The following is a 17,700-nucleotide window of genomic DNA, read 5'->3' on the forward strand; positions in this document are numbered from 1 at the left end:
GAGCCCCTGTGCTGAAAAAACTGCCACAAGCAAAGTGAACCCTGCAGTGCTCAACATGAGAGCTTTGGCCTTCAAGGGACAGTGCAAGGAAATAACAAGAAGACACAACAGACTCTATGACCTCTGGAGGTCCCTTCCAGCCCAACTTCTCTATGACTCTCTTGTGATTCAGACTGACCTGCTTCTGGAATCAGTATCCACAGGGAGGAATGTAGTGACACACCCCACCCAGCAAAAAGTTGAGGGATGTTCAGGACTGCCCATCAATATGAAATTATGTACCACACTGCCCGTACCCACCTTTTCAAAATCCTAACTCCACCTGTGGAGATGCCATGGCTGCCTACAACAAAACCCCACTCACTGGGATTCAAACTTAGCATTGAGGTCTCATTGCCAAGGACACGAGACTCTTTGATCAGAGGCTCCTTTAACATCTGCTTTTTGCTTGACTCCTCTGGAGCGATGTAGCTGTGATGGTCCAGGAAATACTGGATTTTCTCTGTTTTTTTCCGTGGCCAAGAAACAAGTGAAAGCAAAGAGGGGGCATTTTCTGAGGGGGGTCTTGGCTCTAATAGGGTGGGAGCCTGGGTCTAAGGAGGTTGAGAACCCGTGATCTAGTAGGTGGAGTAGCCCCAGATGAACAGCCATCATCTTGTGCTCTTGAAAAGAATTAACTGGACATAGGTCATGGTGACTTGGCCTCCAGCTGGGGTTGATGCCGATGCTTCATGTGTTGAAGCTGGCTCTGCATTGGTGGTGAACATGTTGGGCTCCTAATTATTTGGGTGAGTGTCATCAATGGCAGCTTAGCTTCTTGGAGGCACTTTGGTCACCTGATTTTTCACATCCACTGAGTGGTGTTTCTTTACCAAAGCATCTGGGGGCCACATCATCTCAAGAGGTGAAATGGAAACCCGTTAAGCCATTTCACAGACACGCGCACACACACACACACACACACACCCCATTTGTTAAGTCTGTGGTTTTCCTGTTTGTGTCCCCAAGCAGCTGATAACAGCCTTTGTAAAGTCCAAGAAGCAACTCACAAAAAAAGTGTGTGACTCGTGTGTGTGTATCCTGGATGCTTGGGGTGTGTGTGTGTGTGTGTGTGTGTGTGTGCCCCAGATGCCGGAGTTGTGTCAATGCAAGTCCTGGACACTCGTGATTTGTGTGTGGGGCGGGGAGGGTGGGTGTATCCTGGATACCTGAGGAGTGTGTGTGTGTGTGTGTGTGTGTGTGTGTGTGTGTGTGTGTGTGTGTATTTCCCACATGCTTGGTTCTGCATGCTTGCCCTGGACACGTGGGTTCTGTGTGTGTGTACCTCAGACCACCTGAGGGGGCTGGGTGTGTGCCCATGTGTGTGTGAGTCAGACTCTTTGGGGAGGAGGTGTATTTTGCAGATGTTTGAGTTCTGTGTATGTGCCCTGGATGCCTGAGTTCTGTGTGTAAGCATCCCAGAAACTTGGGGGTGGTGTGTGTGTGTCCCAGACACTTTGGGGGTGGGGGGGGCAAGGTGTATTTCCAAGATGCTTGAATTTTGCATGCGTATCCTGGACACCTGTGTTCTGTGTGTGCATCCCAGACACTTAGGTGTGTGTGTGTTTGGGTATGTGTGTGTCCCAGACACTTGGGGGAGTGCATGTGTATTTCCCAGACACCTGAGTTCTGTGTGTGTGCATCCCAGACACTTTTTTTGCAGTGGGGAGGGGTATGTGTGTGGGTGTATCTTCCAGAAACCTGGATTCTGTTGGCATGTTTGTTTATGGTGCAGTGTGTGTACCCTGTATCACCCCCCCCCCCCACCGCCCCCGCTCCCCACGCCCCCCCAGGCAGATGGCACCACTCTGTGAAGCCTGGGGTTGGGGAAGGGATCTTAGCTCAGATCCCTCCCTCCCCATCACTGCAGGGTGGATGCAGTGCCCCACCCACAGACTTATCATGTGTGTCCCTATTTGCTGCTACCATTGGGGAGAAGGGGAGGGCCTGGGAGGAAAATGAAACAGAAAGCAGCAGGCCACGGGAAGAAGCTGGGCGTCCAGGTTGGCAGGCCAGAGGCCCCCTCACTGTGCCCTGAAACAGAGTGAGAGACCCTGCCCCACTCAAGCAGGAGTCTGGAGGAATAAGAGACACTCTCACAAAAAGGAGGAAGCTGGCAAAGGCGGACGGATAATGCACGTGTAGACACACCGGCACTCATCTCCTCCCCGAACCACCGTGAACCATCCTGTCAAACCAGCCACGGTGAGCCCTGGTATTCTCAAGGGCTTTGAGAGCTGGGTTAGGGTTACGGGTAGGGTTATGATTAGGGTTATGGTTATTTCTGAGGCTAATATACCTCCTGTTCGCTCCTATAGGCAGAACCAGACCAATCCTGGCCTTTCCAGGAAACTCCGGTCCACGCCAGTGGAACAGGGAGGGCCTGGGCAGCTTCAGCCTGTTCACGCCAAACTATTTTCGCACTATACAGTTTGGGAAACTTCTCTTCCTCTTTGTCCAGCCAGAAAATTCCCACTCTGGTCCCATCTCTTTCCCGGTAACACTCAGCCTTTCTTTTCCCCTTCCCCTCCCTACAAACATTGCCCTTGACTTTCAGTCGACCTCTGTGTGTGTGTGAGTGTGTGTGTGTGTGTGTGTGTGTGGTAAAAACACCCAATCAGAAAAACTTTTCCCAATGCCTCTTATTTTGAAAGACAAGGTTCTTTGGGTAAATACTATATCTTTTATTAGATCAACTCAAGTAGTTGGAAAAATTCTTCTTAGTAAGCTTTTGTGCACAAGCACCCTTTGTCAGGCGGAGGAAGCAGTTCACCTCCCTCTGCTCCTTTTTCTTTGTGTGTTCAATCCTTCTGTGGGATTGTGCAAAGGCTGGAAAGTTTCAGGGACTTGATTGACTTATATTCTGGGTGGGGAAAGGCTGGATTTTGCCCTTAAAAATAGCTGCCAAGCTACAGGGCTACATATCTCTGGCATATCTCCAAAGTCTGCTTGTAATCAGAACGGTACAATAAGCAACATAAAAAGTTTTTAGAGCAGCAGTAAAGTAAAAAAAATCATGATTTCTGCTTGCTCAGAGCTGGAATGTGATATTTGATAGCCTTTTTCCCCTCCCCCCCAACAGCTCATTGACTGAGGCTGACAGCTATACTGAAACCAAAAGCAGCTGGGGCAGGGGGGAGCACAGTTCAAGGTTGATTGTGCTAGCCATGTCTGCTTTTTTTTTTTTTTTTTAGTCTATAAGGTGCAAATCTGCCCTGCCTTCTCCATTTGCTTATGGACCAATTTGGCTCTTCTTGACATGGGTTCAAATCCTTTTTTCCTCTGAGATGGGTTCTGCTGTCACCAGGGATCTCTCTCTCTCGTTTCTTTTTCTAAATAACAGGCCTTATTTGGTCCTATCCCTTGCTCCTACTTTTCCCTAAAAATCAGCAATTGAAAATTGCTACTAATATAAGATCATCAGATTTTGGGGTCAGGAAGAAATCTCCTGTGGTCAGACTGGTACAGACTTGGGAGGGTTTTGCCATCCTCTGTAGGGGGGGCACAGTCTCTGCCTGGGATCTATGGAGCGTATACTAACAACCTTGTACAGCACCAAGGCATTGGCTGCCTCAGTTGCCCTGCTTTCCCTGTGGTGTGATGTCTGGTGTAGTGTCAGGGTTGACTGTAGTTACAGTTTGATGATGGATTTGTCTGGGATGGTTTGGACAGGGCTGATCCTATCTCAGGCAGGGGGCTGGAGTAGATGTGACCTCTGGAGGTCCCTTCTAGCCCAATGTCTCTGTGACTCTATGGTTATGGACTTGTATAGATGGTTTGGACAAGGCTGATCCTGCCTCAGGCAGGGGGTTGGAGTAGATGTGACCTCTGCAGGTGCCTTCCAGCCCCACTTCTCTATGACTTTATGAAGTCATGCTGACTGGATCCTTCAGGGTTACATCTGGCCCAGCCCCCAGCCAAGGGTCTGTCCATCCTACTCAACAGCCTCCTGACCAATGGTTGCAAAAAGAGCCAACAGCTTCCTGGGTTGTATTTACAGGAGTGCCACTTGCAAGTCAAGGGCAGTGATTCTCCCACTGTTCAGCATGGGGGAAATCCCCCCCTAGAGGCCTGAATCCAGGTTTGGGCCCCACCCTTCAAGAAGGGGGTGTACAGGTTGGAAAGAGTCCAACACAGAGCAACAGAAATTATTTGGGGCCTCTGGAAGGAGGACTGCTAAGGATACACTGAAAGAACTAGGGTGACTGAGGCTGGAGAAGAGAAGACAGGGGATTTGATCACAGTTGTCTGATCCCTGAAGGGCTATGATACAGAGGATGGAGAAGGGCTTTTTCTCTATACCCACAAGGAACAGGACTAGGATCAATGACCTCAAGCTGTAGGACAAGAAACTGAGGCTGGAGATAAGGAGGAACTTTCTGATTCTGGGGGTGGTTGAGCTTTGAAACAGGCTTCCCAGAGAGGTGGGGGAATCTCCACTGCTGGAAAGCTTCAAGAGCAGATTGGATGGACCTTTGGCTGGGTTGGTTTAGTCAAGGATGCTCCTGCCTTGACCAGGGAACTGGCCTAAATGTCACCTCCTGAGGTCCCTTCTAGCCTGACTTTCCTATGAACCTACATGTGGAAGAGCAAGATCCTCTAGCCAGGAGCCATTGGGCATGCTAAATCCCATCACTTAGCAAGACCCAACAAGTCATCCTTCCGCTTCACTCGGCCTTGATGAGGCCAAAGATGGAGTACTGCATCCAATTCTCTGCTCCACACTTTAGAAAGGTTGTGGAGAAGCTTGAGAGGGTCCAGAGGAGAGCTACATGTATGATTAGAGGTCAAGGGAACAGGTCTTATGAGGAGAAGCTGAGAGGTACGGGAGTCTTCAGCCTGGAGAAACAAAGGCTCGGGGGTGACTTTGTGGCAGCCTATAATTATATAAGGGGTGTGCATCAGGATCTGGGAGAACGTCTGTTCACCAGGGCACCCCAAGGGAAGACAAGGTCTAATGGTCACAAAGTGCTGGAAGACCCTTTTAGACTGGACAGAAGGGAAGACTTCTTTACTGTCCGAATCTCCAGAGTATGGAATGGACTCCCCCCAGAAGTGGTGCAAGCACCTACTCTGGATACCTTTAAGGAACGCTTGGATGCTTATCTTGCTGGGGTGATCTGACCCCAGCTGACTTCCTGCCCCTTGGGCAGGGGCTGGACTCAATGATCTTGCAAGGTCCCCTTTAGCCCTGTGAAATCTGAAATAACACTGCAGTTCCAACTCCCAGTCCAGGCTGTAGCCAACACCCAATGCAAAAAAATCCCTGATGTCCATAGCAATGGGAGGAGGGAAATTTCTTCCCGGTCTCAAATGGAAACCAGCAAAGCCCTACAGGATCCATCTTATGGGATAGAGGAATCATAGAAACATGGAGAAGTGGGGCTGGGAGGGACCTCCAGAGCTCATAGAATTCATAGTCATAGACTCATAGAGAAGCGGGGCTGGAAGGGATCTCCAGAAGTCACATCTAGTCCAACCCCCTGCCTGAGGCAGGATCAGCCCTGTCCAAACCATCTCAAACAGATCCATTGTCCAACCTCTTAGCAAAACTAAACAATCATATCTACAGGTCCAGGCATTTGGCAATAGGGGAACAGCAATTAACACTGCTACCAAATTTGTAGACCCCCAGGAAGCCCTATGGGCTGTATCTAGGCACCCCTGAAGTCTATGAAGCCTGGTCCTCTAAGCAATCATAGGGAAGTGGGTTTGGAAAGGACCTCCAGAAGTTCTGTCTAGTCCAACCACTACTTAAGGCAGGATCATCCCTGTCCAAATCAGCCCAGACACTTCCATCATCTAAACTCCACATAAGACCACCGTCAACCCTGACACAAGACAGACCTAACACCTGAACCTGCCCCAGAGAAAGCAGAGGAACGATGGCAGCCAATGTCCTGTTTCTATGAAATGTTGTTAATATACACTTAAGATCCCAAGTAGAGGGCCACTTCCCAGCTACAGAGGAAGGCATACCCCCCACGGTTCATGCCAGTCTGACCAGGGGGTAAAATTCCTTCCTGACCCCAAATCTGGCATTAGTCTGACCCTGAGCAGAGGGGAAAGACCCTTTAGTGAGGACCCTCCAGCTTTGGTCCCAGCAGGAGCATTGGCGTAGCCCAGTCAAAATCCCCAGCCTTCCCTGTAGCCAACAGCCAGTGCTTCTGAAGGAGCCCTGAAACCACCATGACACATGTTGTCAGGACAATCAGCTGCAGAGAACATGGCTTTTCTTAAGGTCCCACGTCCTAGGGGTTCTGGGGGGGCTGTGGGTCCAGTATCAACCCAATAACAAAGCTGGTTTCTTCTGGTCTTCTCCAAGGTGACCATGGCTTCAGATGCCTTTGGAGAAGCTGTTCATGAGGGTGACCTGGCTAAAGCCCTCTTCCATGTGCATGAGAGGCCCCTTGAGTCATTCCTCCATGAGCCTGTGGACATTGCAGTAGTGGGCGAGGCAGGTGCCGGGAAATCCTCCTTCATCAATGCCCTGCGGGGTCTCAGGGAGGAAGACGAGGGGGCAGCTGAGACCGGGCTGGTGGGTGGGCAGCAGGACCCCATGCCTTACCGCCACCCTGGCCTGCCCCTCGTGACCCTGTGGGAGCTGCCGGGGGTGGAGACCCCACTGAGTGCCCCCCAGAAGGAGCCTGACCTCAGCCACTATGACTTCTTCATCATCGTGGGCTCCCAACGTTTCCGCTCGGCCCATGCCAACCTGGCCCACAGCATTGAGGGCCTGGGCCGGCGGTTCTTCTTTGTCCGCACCAAGGTGGACCTGGACTTAGAGGCCTCCCGAAGGCAACGTCCAGGAAGCTTTAATGAGGCTGAGGTACTTCACCGCATCTGGCAGGATTGTGACCAGGGCTTGCGAGGCGAGGGAGTGGCCCAACCCCAGGTCTTTGTGGTGGCCAACTGGGAGCCCAACTGCTACAACTTCCCCCTCCTGCAGGAGATCCTCAAGAAGGAGCTGCCAGCAATCAGGAGACAAGCATCCCTCCTCAGGCATCTCCCCATGTGCTCACGCATCCTGGACCAGAAGCAATCCTCCCTGATGTGGGAGGTCTGGAAAGTCACCCTGTTGAGCAGCCTCCTGGCTGCCCTTCCTATCCCCGGCTTGTCCTTCATCTGCACCTACTTCCTGTTCCGGGCGCAACTTGCCCGCTACTGCAAGAGCTTTGGCTTGGATGAGCGGTCCCTCGCTGCACTGGCCTGGCGCGTGGGGCAGCCCGTGGGTGAGCTGCAAGCTGTGAGGGAGCACCCGGGAGTGACACGGGTCCCATGGCTCAAGCTGATGGCAGATGCAGCCAGTGCTGCAGCCATATTGGTGGGCAGGTGGAAGGGTTTCACCATTGTTGGCTGCCTGGTATCTGCTGGGCTGGCATTCATCCCCACCTACGCCCTGCTGCGGAAGGCAGTGAGGTACCTGGCCAAGGACACCCAGAAGGTCCTACACCAAGCTCTGAAAGCGGAGGGGAAGAAGTCCATGTAATAACCATCCCATTAGTGCAGGGGTCCGGCTGGGCACCAAAGAAGAGAGGCAGAGCCCCCTCGCTTCGCCAAGCAAACTGTGAGGGCTTTTTGCCCCTAGCCCACACAGGGAGACCCCCTGTCTTTGCTCTATGGGACCTGGGGATGAATTTCGAGCACTCAAGAATCCCTGCTTTGAAACCAGTAATTTCAGCTTCCGCCCCAATTCTTACCTTCTCTCCATGGAGTTTCCATGGCCGCTCTACCTGGCTCTGCGGGTCCCCCCCAAAATGTGGGGTCTGGGGTGGTCACCCCAATTCGCCCCTCCCCCTCCCTTAGGGACAGCCCTGACTGCAAGAATGCTTTGAAGATGCTGGACTAAAGGCCTTTGCACACGACATGTGTTTTGCCCCTTTTTGTGCTGCAAAGCTTTGATTGTTTGCATGAGTGGGTTTTTATGGATGCTTTAAAAGTCTTTCTAGTGCATTAAAATAAAACTCCTCAAACATAGTTTAGTTTGTCTCATCTCGAATTAAAGCCTCACATCCATGGTTTCATTGCATGTAGACACAAAGGCACTCAAAGCCATGTAATGAGCCTCTTTGTCCGCCAGATGGCACTGCGATTTTGTCATAGTTCACCCTTTAGAATTGCTTCCATCTTTTCCCCCTTGTGCCATTTGCCAGCTCCATGCTCCCACAGGTGCATGGCAGGGCACAAGTTGTGGGGGGGGGGGGGGGGGTGCCCAGGCAGCGGCGGGGGTGGGGGGGAGGCAGTGCTGAGCTGTCCTGCTCTCCTGTGGTGCTGACTGGGGACCGGGCTTAATTCATTCGAAAACCAAGGGCATGCAAATACTGATGCGACACTCTAAAACAGACTTACATTTTATAAATCTATTTAATTTAATGAGGATTAAACTCCATAGTGTGTACAGGCACTATAAGAGTGTAAGAAAGAAGCGGAACAGCTCACAGCGTACGCTTCAAGAATGAAAGATCTCCCTGACAAGAATGGTTGCAGTGCCCCAGCCATCTTGAGAATCTGGAAGAAACAGACCATTGCTCTTGTCGCCTGTTTGGTGAGAAATCATCACCTTACAGCTAATTACTGGACTTTCCTTTAGTTTGGGCTCATTTGACTTTGAATTCTTGTAGCAAATAAACCCCTTCTGTCGCTCATTAAATGAGGTGTTGTGTCAATCCCTTAGGCTGGTCTGGAATCCTAGGTTTTTATTTGCTAACCTCCCCGCGCCCCCATGCACCAGGGATGGACACACACACACACCCTGGGAGGCCCCCCCTCCCAACCCCGGGGACCTTTTTTGTGTGAGTGATACTCCACCTCCTCCAAGTATGTGCATATACTGGATTTTTTTTGGGGGGGGGACATGTGGGAGTGCTGTTGGGGGCAGGGGAGGGGGAGCACCATGTTTAGACAGGGGAAGGGCTCTACCAGCTTCCAAAAAAGCCAGGTGTCTGGGCACTCCATGCTCCACCCTTTTCAAAGCAACTCACCCCCTCCCCCACAAAACCCTTCCTAATATCTGGCCTTGGGTTATTGGCAGGGGGGTGGGGGAGAGGGGCAGGCAGGGCGTAGTTGGTACCAATACAGCACTCCTCCACTGCAGGGGTAATGAAGCGGGAGAACAGGGCAGAGGCTGGGGGTGGGTTTGTGCAGGGGTTGCAACTGCCCTGGTAGACAGCCCCACACCCTTCCCATACACTTTCCCCCCCAAGCCCTAAGGGACTGGGCCCAGATCAGCACCCTCCCCACCCAATCTCTAACCCCAGCTAATGGTCAAGACTGAGCCAGGTTGGGGCCTCCCTGGAGGCGAGACCAACTGGAAGAGGAGGCCTAAGGCTTCCAACTTCCTGTGATCTCAAGGGTGTTTCCATGCATACCGTTGTCTAGGCCCATGATCCAAAGCAAGGTGTTGTATTGGAAGACCATGTCCGTGCCCCCCCCCCCGGCCTACTGGGAGCTGAGTCTACTCAAAGAGCTATGCCAAGATGGATGTCAAGGCATTGGCCAACAGTGTTGGTCAAACCAAGGTCTTCATGGTCTCCGATTATTGTCCGAGCACCCATGGTTTCCTGGCATTGGATGGCAGCTTGAAGGTGGAGTTTGAAACACCCAGCTCCAGTTGGGGAGCTGCTGAGGTCATGGGAGGGGGCGCTGGTGGCCAAGCAGGCATTAGAAAGGGGCATCTGGATGGCATCATTGGCATCAGGGGGTGGCTACTCTGATGCATGTCCCCAACATGTGACATGGCCCTGTTGGCTCAGGAGCTGTGGTATGAGGTCCTTGGGGACCTTCAGGGTGAACCTAGGCATCCAGGAGGCCAAAATGGCCACTGAGGCAGCAGGGCAGGGATTGATGGCACTAGGAGGAGCCTGGGAGGGGTCATGACCTCTGGCTCCTCCCAGGGAGCCCTCCTGGTCTCCACAGGGGAGGCAAAGCCAGCAGGGAAGGGGCAGAACTAAGGGAGGGGGTGGGGCTTCACCACAGCCTGCCCTGTGCCTGCTGCAATTGGACAGCTGTGGGCACTGAGGAGCATTTCATAGATTCATAGATGTTAGGGTTGGAAGGGACCTCAAAAGATCATCGAGTCCGACCCCCTGCATAAGCAGGAAAGAGTGCTGGGTCTAAATGACCCCAGCTAGATACTCGTCTAACCTCCTCTTGAAGACCCCCAGGGTAGGGGAGAGCACCACCTCCCTTGGGAGCCCGTTCCAGACCTTGGCCACTCGAACTGTGAAGAAGTTCTTCCTAATGTCCAATCTAAATCTGCTCTCTGCTAGCTTGTGCTCATTATTTCTTGTAACCCCCGGGGGCGCCTTGGTGAATAAATACTCACCAATTCCCTTCTGTGCCCCTGTGATGAACTTATAGGCAGCCACAAGGTCGCCTCTCAACCTTCTCTTGCGGAGGCTGAAAAGGTCCAGTTTCTCTAGTCTCTCCTCATAGGGCTTGGTCTGCAGGCCCTTGACCATATGAGTGGCCCTTCTCTGGACCTTCTCCAGGTTATCCGCATCCTTCTTGAAGTGCGGCGCCCAGAATTGCACGTACTCCAACTGCAGTCTGACCAGCGCCCGATAGAGGGGAAGTATCACCTCCTTGGACCTATTCCTATTTGTGAGGTGGGGAGTGGGCGTTCCCCAATAATCCCCACCCCTAGTCCATAGGCTCTACCTCGCATACAACACACAGAGCCTTAAAGAAACAAGCAGCTTTATTCAGCAACAGGTGAGCAGCACCAGCTGCCTGGGTCCCGTGTCCAGCGAGAAGGGGGCTGAGCGAACCCGGACACCTGGGTTCTGGCCCCGGCTCAGAGCCACATGGTAGGAGCACAGTTGCCTCTAACTTCCAATCCCAGCTGCTGGGGCCACTGGTCTCCCGGGGGTGGGGGAAGGGGCTTTGGAGCCCCTGCTGTCCCACACCTTGGGCTGGGGGGTTAGATACCCCTGGGGGGGTCCTGGAGGGGGTCCTCAGGCCAGCAGGCGGCTGTACTCTGCTAGCGCTGATGACTTCTTCACCCCATCCCAGATCCGCGCTGCATAGTGGAACCTGCCGGGGGCCAAAAAAAATTTTAAAAAGAGGGGGGCAAAAAAGGGAAGTAAGAGAGAGCCCTGCCCCTCTCCCATGATTACCCAGAAGCTTTTGCTTCCTGAACCGCTCCTTGTTCTGCATAACCCAGAAGCCCCCTTGCTCTCAGTCCTGCCGCCTACCTAGAAGCCCCTGCTCTTGCTCCTGTTTCCTACCCACAAGCCCGTGCCAATACCCACTCCCTCTAAATTACCAGCTGCCTCCTCTGCTACCCCAACCCCCTGCTCCCAATCTTGTTCCCTACTGACAATGCCCTGCTTATCTACCCAGAACCATCTCTGATCCAGTTCCTTATCCACAATCCCATTCCCCTACCCACAGTGCCCTGCTCCCCTACCCAGAAGCCCTTGCTTCTGAACTTGTTCCATACCTACTTGTTCCAGTCCCCTGATCCTGACCCCTACCCAGAACCCCCTTGTTTCCCATACATTCCCAGTTAACTCAGCTACCCATAACCCCCTGCTCCCTACCCATAATCCCTGACCCATAATCCCCTGCTTCCCTACATTCCCAACCAACTCAGCTGCCCATAACCCCCTGCTCCCCACCCAGCTCAGATACCCACAACCCCGTCCCCGCCCCAAAGACCGGCTCCTCCCAGTCCTACCAGTTCTTCTCTGTGAGGATGGTGTGAGAGAGCTGAGGCCGTGCCATGGACATGATCTGGCTGCGCAGTTTGGCCACCAGGGAGGGGAAGCTGGGGTGGCCCTTGTAGCCTGGCAGCAGTGAGAAGAGGGGGCCGCCCCCGGGGGCTGTAACGGCAGGTGGCGGGCAGTCAAAACAGCCCCCTTGGAGGGGCAAGGGGGCAGGAACTTGCAGCCCTGGAAGTACTAAGTTGGGCACCCCCAAAGGATGCCAGTAGCATTACAAGACTGGAGGACCCTGGGGGTGGGGGGGTCCCAAGCACCCACCTGACTTGGGCAGGGTCTCATCGGCGTCAGCGTCCATGAAGGGGAGCAGGAAGAGGTTCACCTCCGTGTCCAGGTAGTCATAGGGCAGCCCGGGGAAGATGTTACACTCCAGCATGGAAAGGGTGCCTGGAGGAGAAAATAAGAGGTATCAGGGAGGGGGGTGGGCTCTAGAGGGTGCCCTGCATCGGCCAACAAGGCCAACAGCAGTCACTAGGGGGCAGCAGACACAATGCAATTGCAGTAGGGGCAATGTGTCCTCCCCTGGGTGTTGTGATTGGGGTGGGGCGGCGACTGGGCATGGCAAGCCATAGCCCACCTACACCCTGACCCATCCACACCCCCCACACCCCTCACGTGGCTACTGCCAGCCAATCCCCTATGCCCCAGAACCCAGGTGTCTGGGTCCCGGGCCACCTACCCTTGTACTTGAGGTGTGAGTGCATCATGATCTTGTCCACGATCTGGTGCATTTGCTTCAATCTCCGGGGGCAAAAGCACTCCCGCTTGGCCTTGTTCTGGAGGAAAACTGGAGACAGGGGGGAGGGGGATGTGCAAAACTCAGCCCCAGAGCCCCTGCACTGGCATCAGGGGATGCTGTGCTGCAAGAGGCAGGACCGGAGGAGGGGCTCTGGGAGCACTACAGGGCACCAGGCAGTGGCCAGTGGGGACCCCCAAGGGGCTCCAGATGTGCATCAGCCCAGCTAGAGGCTGCAGTGGCCAACGGGGGCCACTAGGGAGCAGAAGACATGATAATACTATGGGGGGGGGTGCATCTCCTTTCTGATGTTGCAATGGCACTAGGGTGTGTCGTTCTACAGGGGGCAGGGAGCGGGGGAGGGCATTTGGCCAGCCTCTGAGGTGCTGTGCAGTGACCCACACAGAACCTCAGGGGGCACTGGACATGGCCAAGAGTGGCCACTTGGGAGCATGACACATTGCCATACCCCTAGAGATCACCAGGGGCACCACATCCCCTCTCTGATGCCCCCAATCCCAGGGGGGCACCAGGGAGGAAAAGTCAGGGGGCTCTGGCCAGGCCCTGGGGTAGGGAGGCCCACCCTGGGATGCCGTGCTCACCAATGTGGGGGTAGTACTCGGTGCCCTCGTCGGGCCCAGCTGAGCCGCTGGACTCGTGGCTGGGGGAAGGCGTGGATGGCTTCACCATCTCAGCCGTCTGCAGGAACCTACCATGACAAGGTGGGGGACAGGGGGTTAATTCCTGGGGTGGGGGCAGGGAAGGGCAGGGCCGGGCCAAGATTGGGCTAGCCTCTGGTACCTGTACCTGTAAAGGCTGAGGTCGGTGAACCAATCCTGCACCACAACGACCACATGGCAAACGGTGAAGAGGAAGGCGGCAATCTGCAGGGACTGGAGGGTGGGGGATTGTCAGTGAGGGAATCCAGGCATCCAGGAGGCCTTGCCACTCCACCCCCTCGGAGGTCCCCTGGTGGGTCCCCCCTGCCCCCCTACTCCCACCACAGAAGGGGCCTAGGATTGGGCCAGGGGGGCAGGGCCCAGGATCAGGCCACCCCCAGAGGGGCTAGCCCCCCCCTCCCCCCCAACAGAATTGAGCCCCACACCCACCTGCATCTCTACATAGGTGTGAGGCAGGTTGTACTCGGGGGGCAGCTTCCGGTCGTTGTTGATGAGATGGTCCAGGATGGATGGGCTGAGGATGGGCTGGGGAGGGAGGAAAGGGTTAAATCCAGGCAATGCCGGGGTGGAGGGGGGATACAACTGGATATATACAGGGAACCCAGGTGTCTGGGACACTGGCGTGCCAAATCCAGGTATCCAGGGCACATGTGCGTGCACACACAGGGACCCAGCAGTCCAGGGGACACACACACGCGCGCACACGCAAAGGGAACCCAGGCATCTGGGAAACAGACACACACACACACACACGGAACCCAAGCATCCAGGACACATTCACAGGGAACTCAGGCACTGGGGACGCAGGTACACACACGCACAGGTAATGCAGGCATCTGGGAGACGCACAGACATACGGGAAATCCAGGACACACACGGAACCCAGGCATGCGGGACAACCCCCCTGCTCCCATTCATTCCTTCCCCCTTGGGTGTCCCAACTCCCCTTAAGTCCCTCTACTCCCCCAGCCACCAGGAGGCTCCCCTGTCCTCCCCTCCCAAACCAGATACACCGGGACTCAGGCATGCACCATAGCGGGAGCAGGCACCACGCTACCCCCTGGTGCCTGGGGGTGGAACTGCAGCCAGGTGCTCCATAACCCAGTGGGGGGTAAGGGGGGGGACACGTATTCGAGTTGGCACACCTGGGTGTCGAGGAAGATGATGCGCTCCTGGGTGATGAAGAAGTCGATGCCACTGGTCTGGTTGCCCCCGCGCTCCTTAATTTCCTGGCCCTGGGGGCGGAAGACGTAGGCCCTGGGGTGGTGATGGGGAAATCAGGGGTGGAGTCAACACAGGGTAGGGGGGAGAGTTTGGATGAAGACCCCCCTCCCCCACAAAATCCCAACCACGTGACCCAGAACAGCTCCCAACCCCACCCATTGTTGCTACCCCAACTTTAACCCTCTATGTGCCACTCCCAGTACCTCAGGTCCTCCTCAGGCTGGTTGGCTGAAAGCAGTGACATCACTGTGGACTTGCCGGTGCCCTGAAGACCCAGGACGCCCACGACCAGCACGTCTGTTTGGTCCAGCAGGTACTGGGGGATGAGGGGGTGGGGGTCAGAAGCATAGGCTGGATGGGCTGGGAGCACCCAGAAGTCCAGGGAGGTGGGGGCAGGAGCATGGGGAGGACCCAGGGATCCTGCATGGCAAGGACCCAGGAATCCAGGGTTGGAGTGGAGCAGGGTGTGTGTGTTTGGGGGGGGGGGGGGTTGTGCAGGGGGGTGGGAAACGGGATGGGACGACATAACAAGACTAGATAACCCTGTAGGGAACCCAGGAGTCTGAGCAGGCATGGGGAGAGCCCAGGCATCCGGCAGCAGGGGCCCTGGGAGAACCTAGGAGTCTGGGAGTAGAGCTGGGTGGGGGACCCAGGAGACGGGGAACATGGGAAGGGACCCTTGAGGAGAACCCAGGTGCCCGGGAGCAGGGTCCCGGGGTAGGGTCAGAGGTCAGGGATCAAATACCTCGATAGCGCTGTCACACCAGTTCATCTGCTCATCCACCAGTTTGATGCTGTGCTTCATCTTCTCAGGGGCCACCAGCTTGGCTTGGCCCACCACAGCTGGGGGCCACAGGAGGTGGAGTCAGCAGAGGGGAGGCATCTGGCCCTGCCCCCCATGCCTAGCCCCACCCCTTCTGCCAGCTCCTCCCCTTGGTGCTAGGCTATGCCCTCTGACCCCGACCCTTTATGCTAGCCCCTCCCCTTTACCCCAAGCCATGCCCCCTTGCCTTACTCAGGGCTAAGCCCCAGCCTGCCCCATAGCCCCACCCCTTCCCCAAGCCATGCCCCTTCCCCCTTGTCCCACCATCCTTTAGTCCCATCGCCATTAGCTCTGCCCCTGGTGTAGCCCCACCCCTTCTCCTTCCTCCACCCCTTCTATTACCACACCTCTTCCCTGTCTGTTCCCCCTGCCCTTTAACCCCACCCTCCATGATCTCCATCTGTTACCTAGCCCCACCTCTTCTCCTCACTACACCCCTTTGCCCAAGCCCCACCTCTTCCATTAGCCCCACCCTTCATCCCCAAACCCTTCCCTTTCCTAGCCACACCTCTTTCCTCCAGCATCCACCACCACCCGCCTTGCCCTCAGATGCCCCCCTACCTACCCACAAGCCCCGCCCGGAGCTCCGCCCCCCACTCACGGTCCAGGGCGGCGCTGGGGGCGGCGGCACCCATGCCACGGTTCTGGATCTGGTAGACAGGTTGCGTGGGGCGCTGCCCCTCCTTCTCCACCTTGGCCCCTGCAGCGCCCGTGACCCCCGCCACCGCCATGGTGGGGGGTGCCCCCCCCTCGGGCTTCCCCTCCTCCCGGGACTTCATCAGCACGATGGGCTTCTCCAGCGGGGGCGGGGCTGCAGGGGGCGGGGCAGGTGCAGGGGGCGGGGCCAGCTTCGACTGCGGTGCGGGGGTGGAGATGGGTCTCGAAACACCTAGACCACCCCCCACGGCCGCCCAAGGATGAAGAGAGCACCCAGGCATCCGGGCTCCCGGCGCCCCCCCAGCCCCGACTCCCCTCCCGGACGGAGGGACGGAGGTCCCCTTCTCTCAACCCCCGGCCCCCAATCGCCTCCCAGAGCCGGCGGGGACCCACGTGTCCCGGCCCCGCGTCCTCACCCGCTCTGCGGGTGGCTTGGCCAGGATAATGGGCGTCTTCTGCATCACGGTGCCTGGCGTCTCCTCCGGGGGGTCCTGTTGGCAGGGGGGGTGGTCAGATTTGAGGGTCGGACCCCTCCCCCCCATGCCTCCCTCCCCCGCTACACTTACGCGGCGCTCCCGGTCCCAGGGGGTGAAGTCCCGGTCGCGACCGGGCCCCGAGAGGCTCTGGGGACCCCCGGGCAGGCCCAGCTCCTTGTCCCGGGGCCAGCGGCGCCGGCGCTCGGGGCCGTACAGCCCGGGCTGGCTGTGCCCCGAGTCTGACATCCCTGCGGAAGAGGCCACGGCACCGTCACGCGGGCTGGCGGGGAGCGCGGGTCCGCACGCGCTGCTAGGGGCTGCGTCGCCTGACCGACTGGGCCCGGTGGGCCGGACCGCCTCTGCCGACCGACCGCCCGCAGCAGACACGGGGCCGTTGCCGGCCCGCGCGCACCAGCAACAGCGCGTGCGGGGATGATATGGACCAGCAAGGCCGCGGCGGGTCCGTACGGCCCAGAGGAGGGAGGCAGGGGCTGTGGCGGGCCCCCTGCGGCCGCAAGGCCCTCCCTGGCAGGGGGCCGGCACGCGCCCGCCTGGCCTCCACACCAGGGCTGTGTCGGCACTATGTCGGCTGGCGGAGGGATACCGGGCTGTACGGTTTATATAGCCCTGGGCCCAAGAGGCCATGGCGGAGGGATACCGTGCCGCACCGCCCCATACAGCTGCCGGGGGCGAGAGTCCCAGCAGGACACGGGGCCTCATTGAGCCTGTACGGCCCCGGCGGAGGGATACGGGGCCATATTGTGGCCATATTGGGTCCATGCGGCCCCGGCGGAGGGATATGGGCCCTCCTGGGACTAAGCGGGCCGGAGACCGGGCGCTGCCCCCCACGCAGGTGACTTGCCGCAGAGGAATAACGCTAGCGCGGACTATTTGCGGGCACGGAGGCATACCGCGAGGTGAAGGTGTCGGCCTAGGGACTATATCGCGCCCCTATTCAACCGCCCCCGGCGCGGAGGGATACCTTAGACCCACGCGGTGTTCCCACCGAGGCCAAAGGGCACGGACGAGAAGGCGGCACCAGCCCACAAGGGGCCCGCTGAGCGCTCTCTGGACGCCGGGTAGGACTGGACTCTCGCGGCCACCGTTGGGCACCTAGCGGCCCTGTGCCCCTCCCTTAAGCGCGTGCGCAGCAGGCACCAGGGAAGTCGTGGCGCTCTGTGCCCTTCGCTTGCGCGCATGCGCAGTCCCGTCCCCAGGCCCGCCGCAGAAGGGCAGGGCCGCCATCTTGGAATGTCTGGGTATGAGGGAGGGGCTCACTGCGCAAGCGCGCAGCGCGCTCGAGCGTGGCAGGCGGAGACTGGGCGAGACCGAAGCGGGGCTG

The 17,700-nt window shown here is 56.9% G+C and overlaps 2 protein-coding genes across 3 annotated transcripts; one reads left to right on the plus strand and one right to left on the minus strand.

Moving 5' to 3' along the window:
• The first annotated feature begins 1,984 nt into the window (after nt 1–1,984).
• On the plus strand, nt 1,985–8,016 carry LOC102575618 (interferon-inducible GTPase 5). Its single transcript, XM_006266305.4, has 2 exons — nt 1,985–2,244; nt 6,365–8,016. Exon 2 carries the CDS (start codon nt 6,371–6,373, stop codon nt 7,526–7,528), a length of 1,158 nt encoding a protein of 385 aa, XP_006266367.2. The 5' UTR covers nt 1,985–2,244; nt 6,365–6,370; the 3' UTR covers nt 7,529–8,016.
• A 2,704-nt stretch (nt 8,017–10,720) lies between these two features.
• SMG9 (SMG9 nonsense mediated mRNA decay factor) lies at nt 10,721–17,586 on the minus strand. 2 transcript variants are annotated; one of them, XM_019479418.2, is made up of 14 exons: nt 17,341–17,586; nt 16,449–16,606; nt 16,299–16,373; nt 15,791–16,079; nt 15,148–15,245; nt 14,606–14,718; nt 14,324–14,435; nt 13,608–13,703; nt 13,306–13,391; nt 13,101–13,207; nt 12,442–12,549; nt 12,024–12,149; nt 11,720–11,864; nt 10,721–11,073 (listed from the first exon to the last, which is right to left on the minus strand). In XM_019479418.2, exons 2-14 carry the CDS (start codon nt 16,602–16,604, stop codon nt 10,995–10,997), a joined length of 1,590 nt encoding a protein of 529 aa, XP_019334963.1. In that variant the 5' UTR covers nt 16,605–16,606; nt 17,341–17,586; the 3' UTR covers nt 10,721–10,994. The 2 variants fall into 2 exon arrangements, with proteins under 2 accessions (XP_019334963.1, XP_014456001.1); XM_014600515.3 differs by having other exon boundaries at nt 15,827–16,079; nt 17,341–17,582.
• Between the last annotated feature and the right edge of the window lie 114 nt (nt 17,587–17,700).

This window comes from Alligator mississippiensis, chromosome 15, assembly GCF_030867095.1.
Source record: "Alligator mississippiensis isolate rAllMis1 chromosome 15, rAllMis1, whole genome shotgun sequence".
Classification (NCBI taxonomy): Eukaryota; Metazoa; Chordata; order Crocodylia; family Alligatoridae; genus Alligator; species Alligator mississippiensis.

What these genes read in the sequence shown, in the direction of transcription:
- SMG9 (XM_019479418.2), bottom strand. Translation starts at nt 16,604, where the DNA reads ATGTCAGACTCGGGGCACAGCCAGCCCGGGCTGTACGGCCCCGAGCGC. An exon ending in GCTCCGGGCGGGGCTTGTGG is followed by an intron (nt 15,246 to 15,790) that starts GTAGGTAGGGGG and finishes TGTGGCCCCCAG; the next exon opens with CTGTGGTGGGCCAAGCCAAG. An exon ending in CAGCCTGAGGAGGACCTGAG is followed by an intron (nt 14,436 to 14,605) that starts GTACTGGGAGTG and finishes TCACCACCCCAG; the next exon opens with GGCCTACGTCTTCCGCCCCC.
- LOC102575618 (XM_006266305.4), top strand. Translation starts at nt 6,371, where the DNA reads ATGGCTTCAGATGCCTTTGGAGAAGCTGTTCATGAGGGTGACCTGGCT.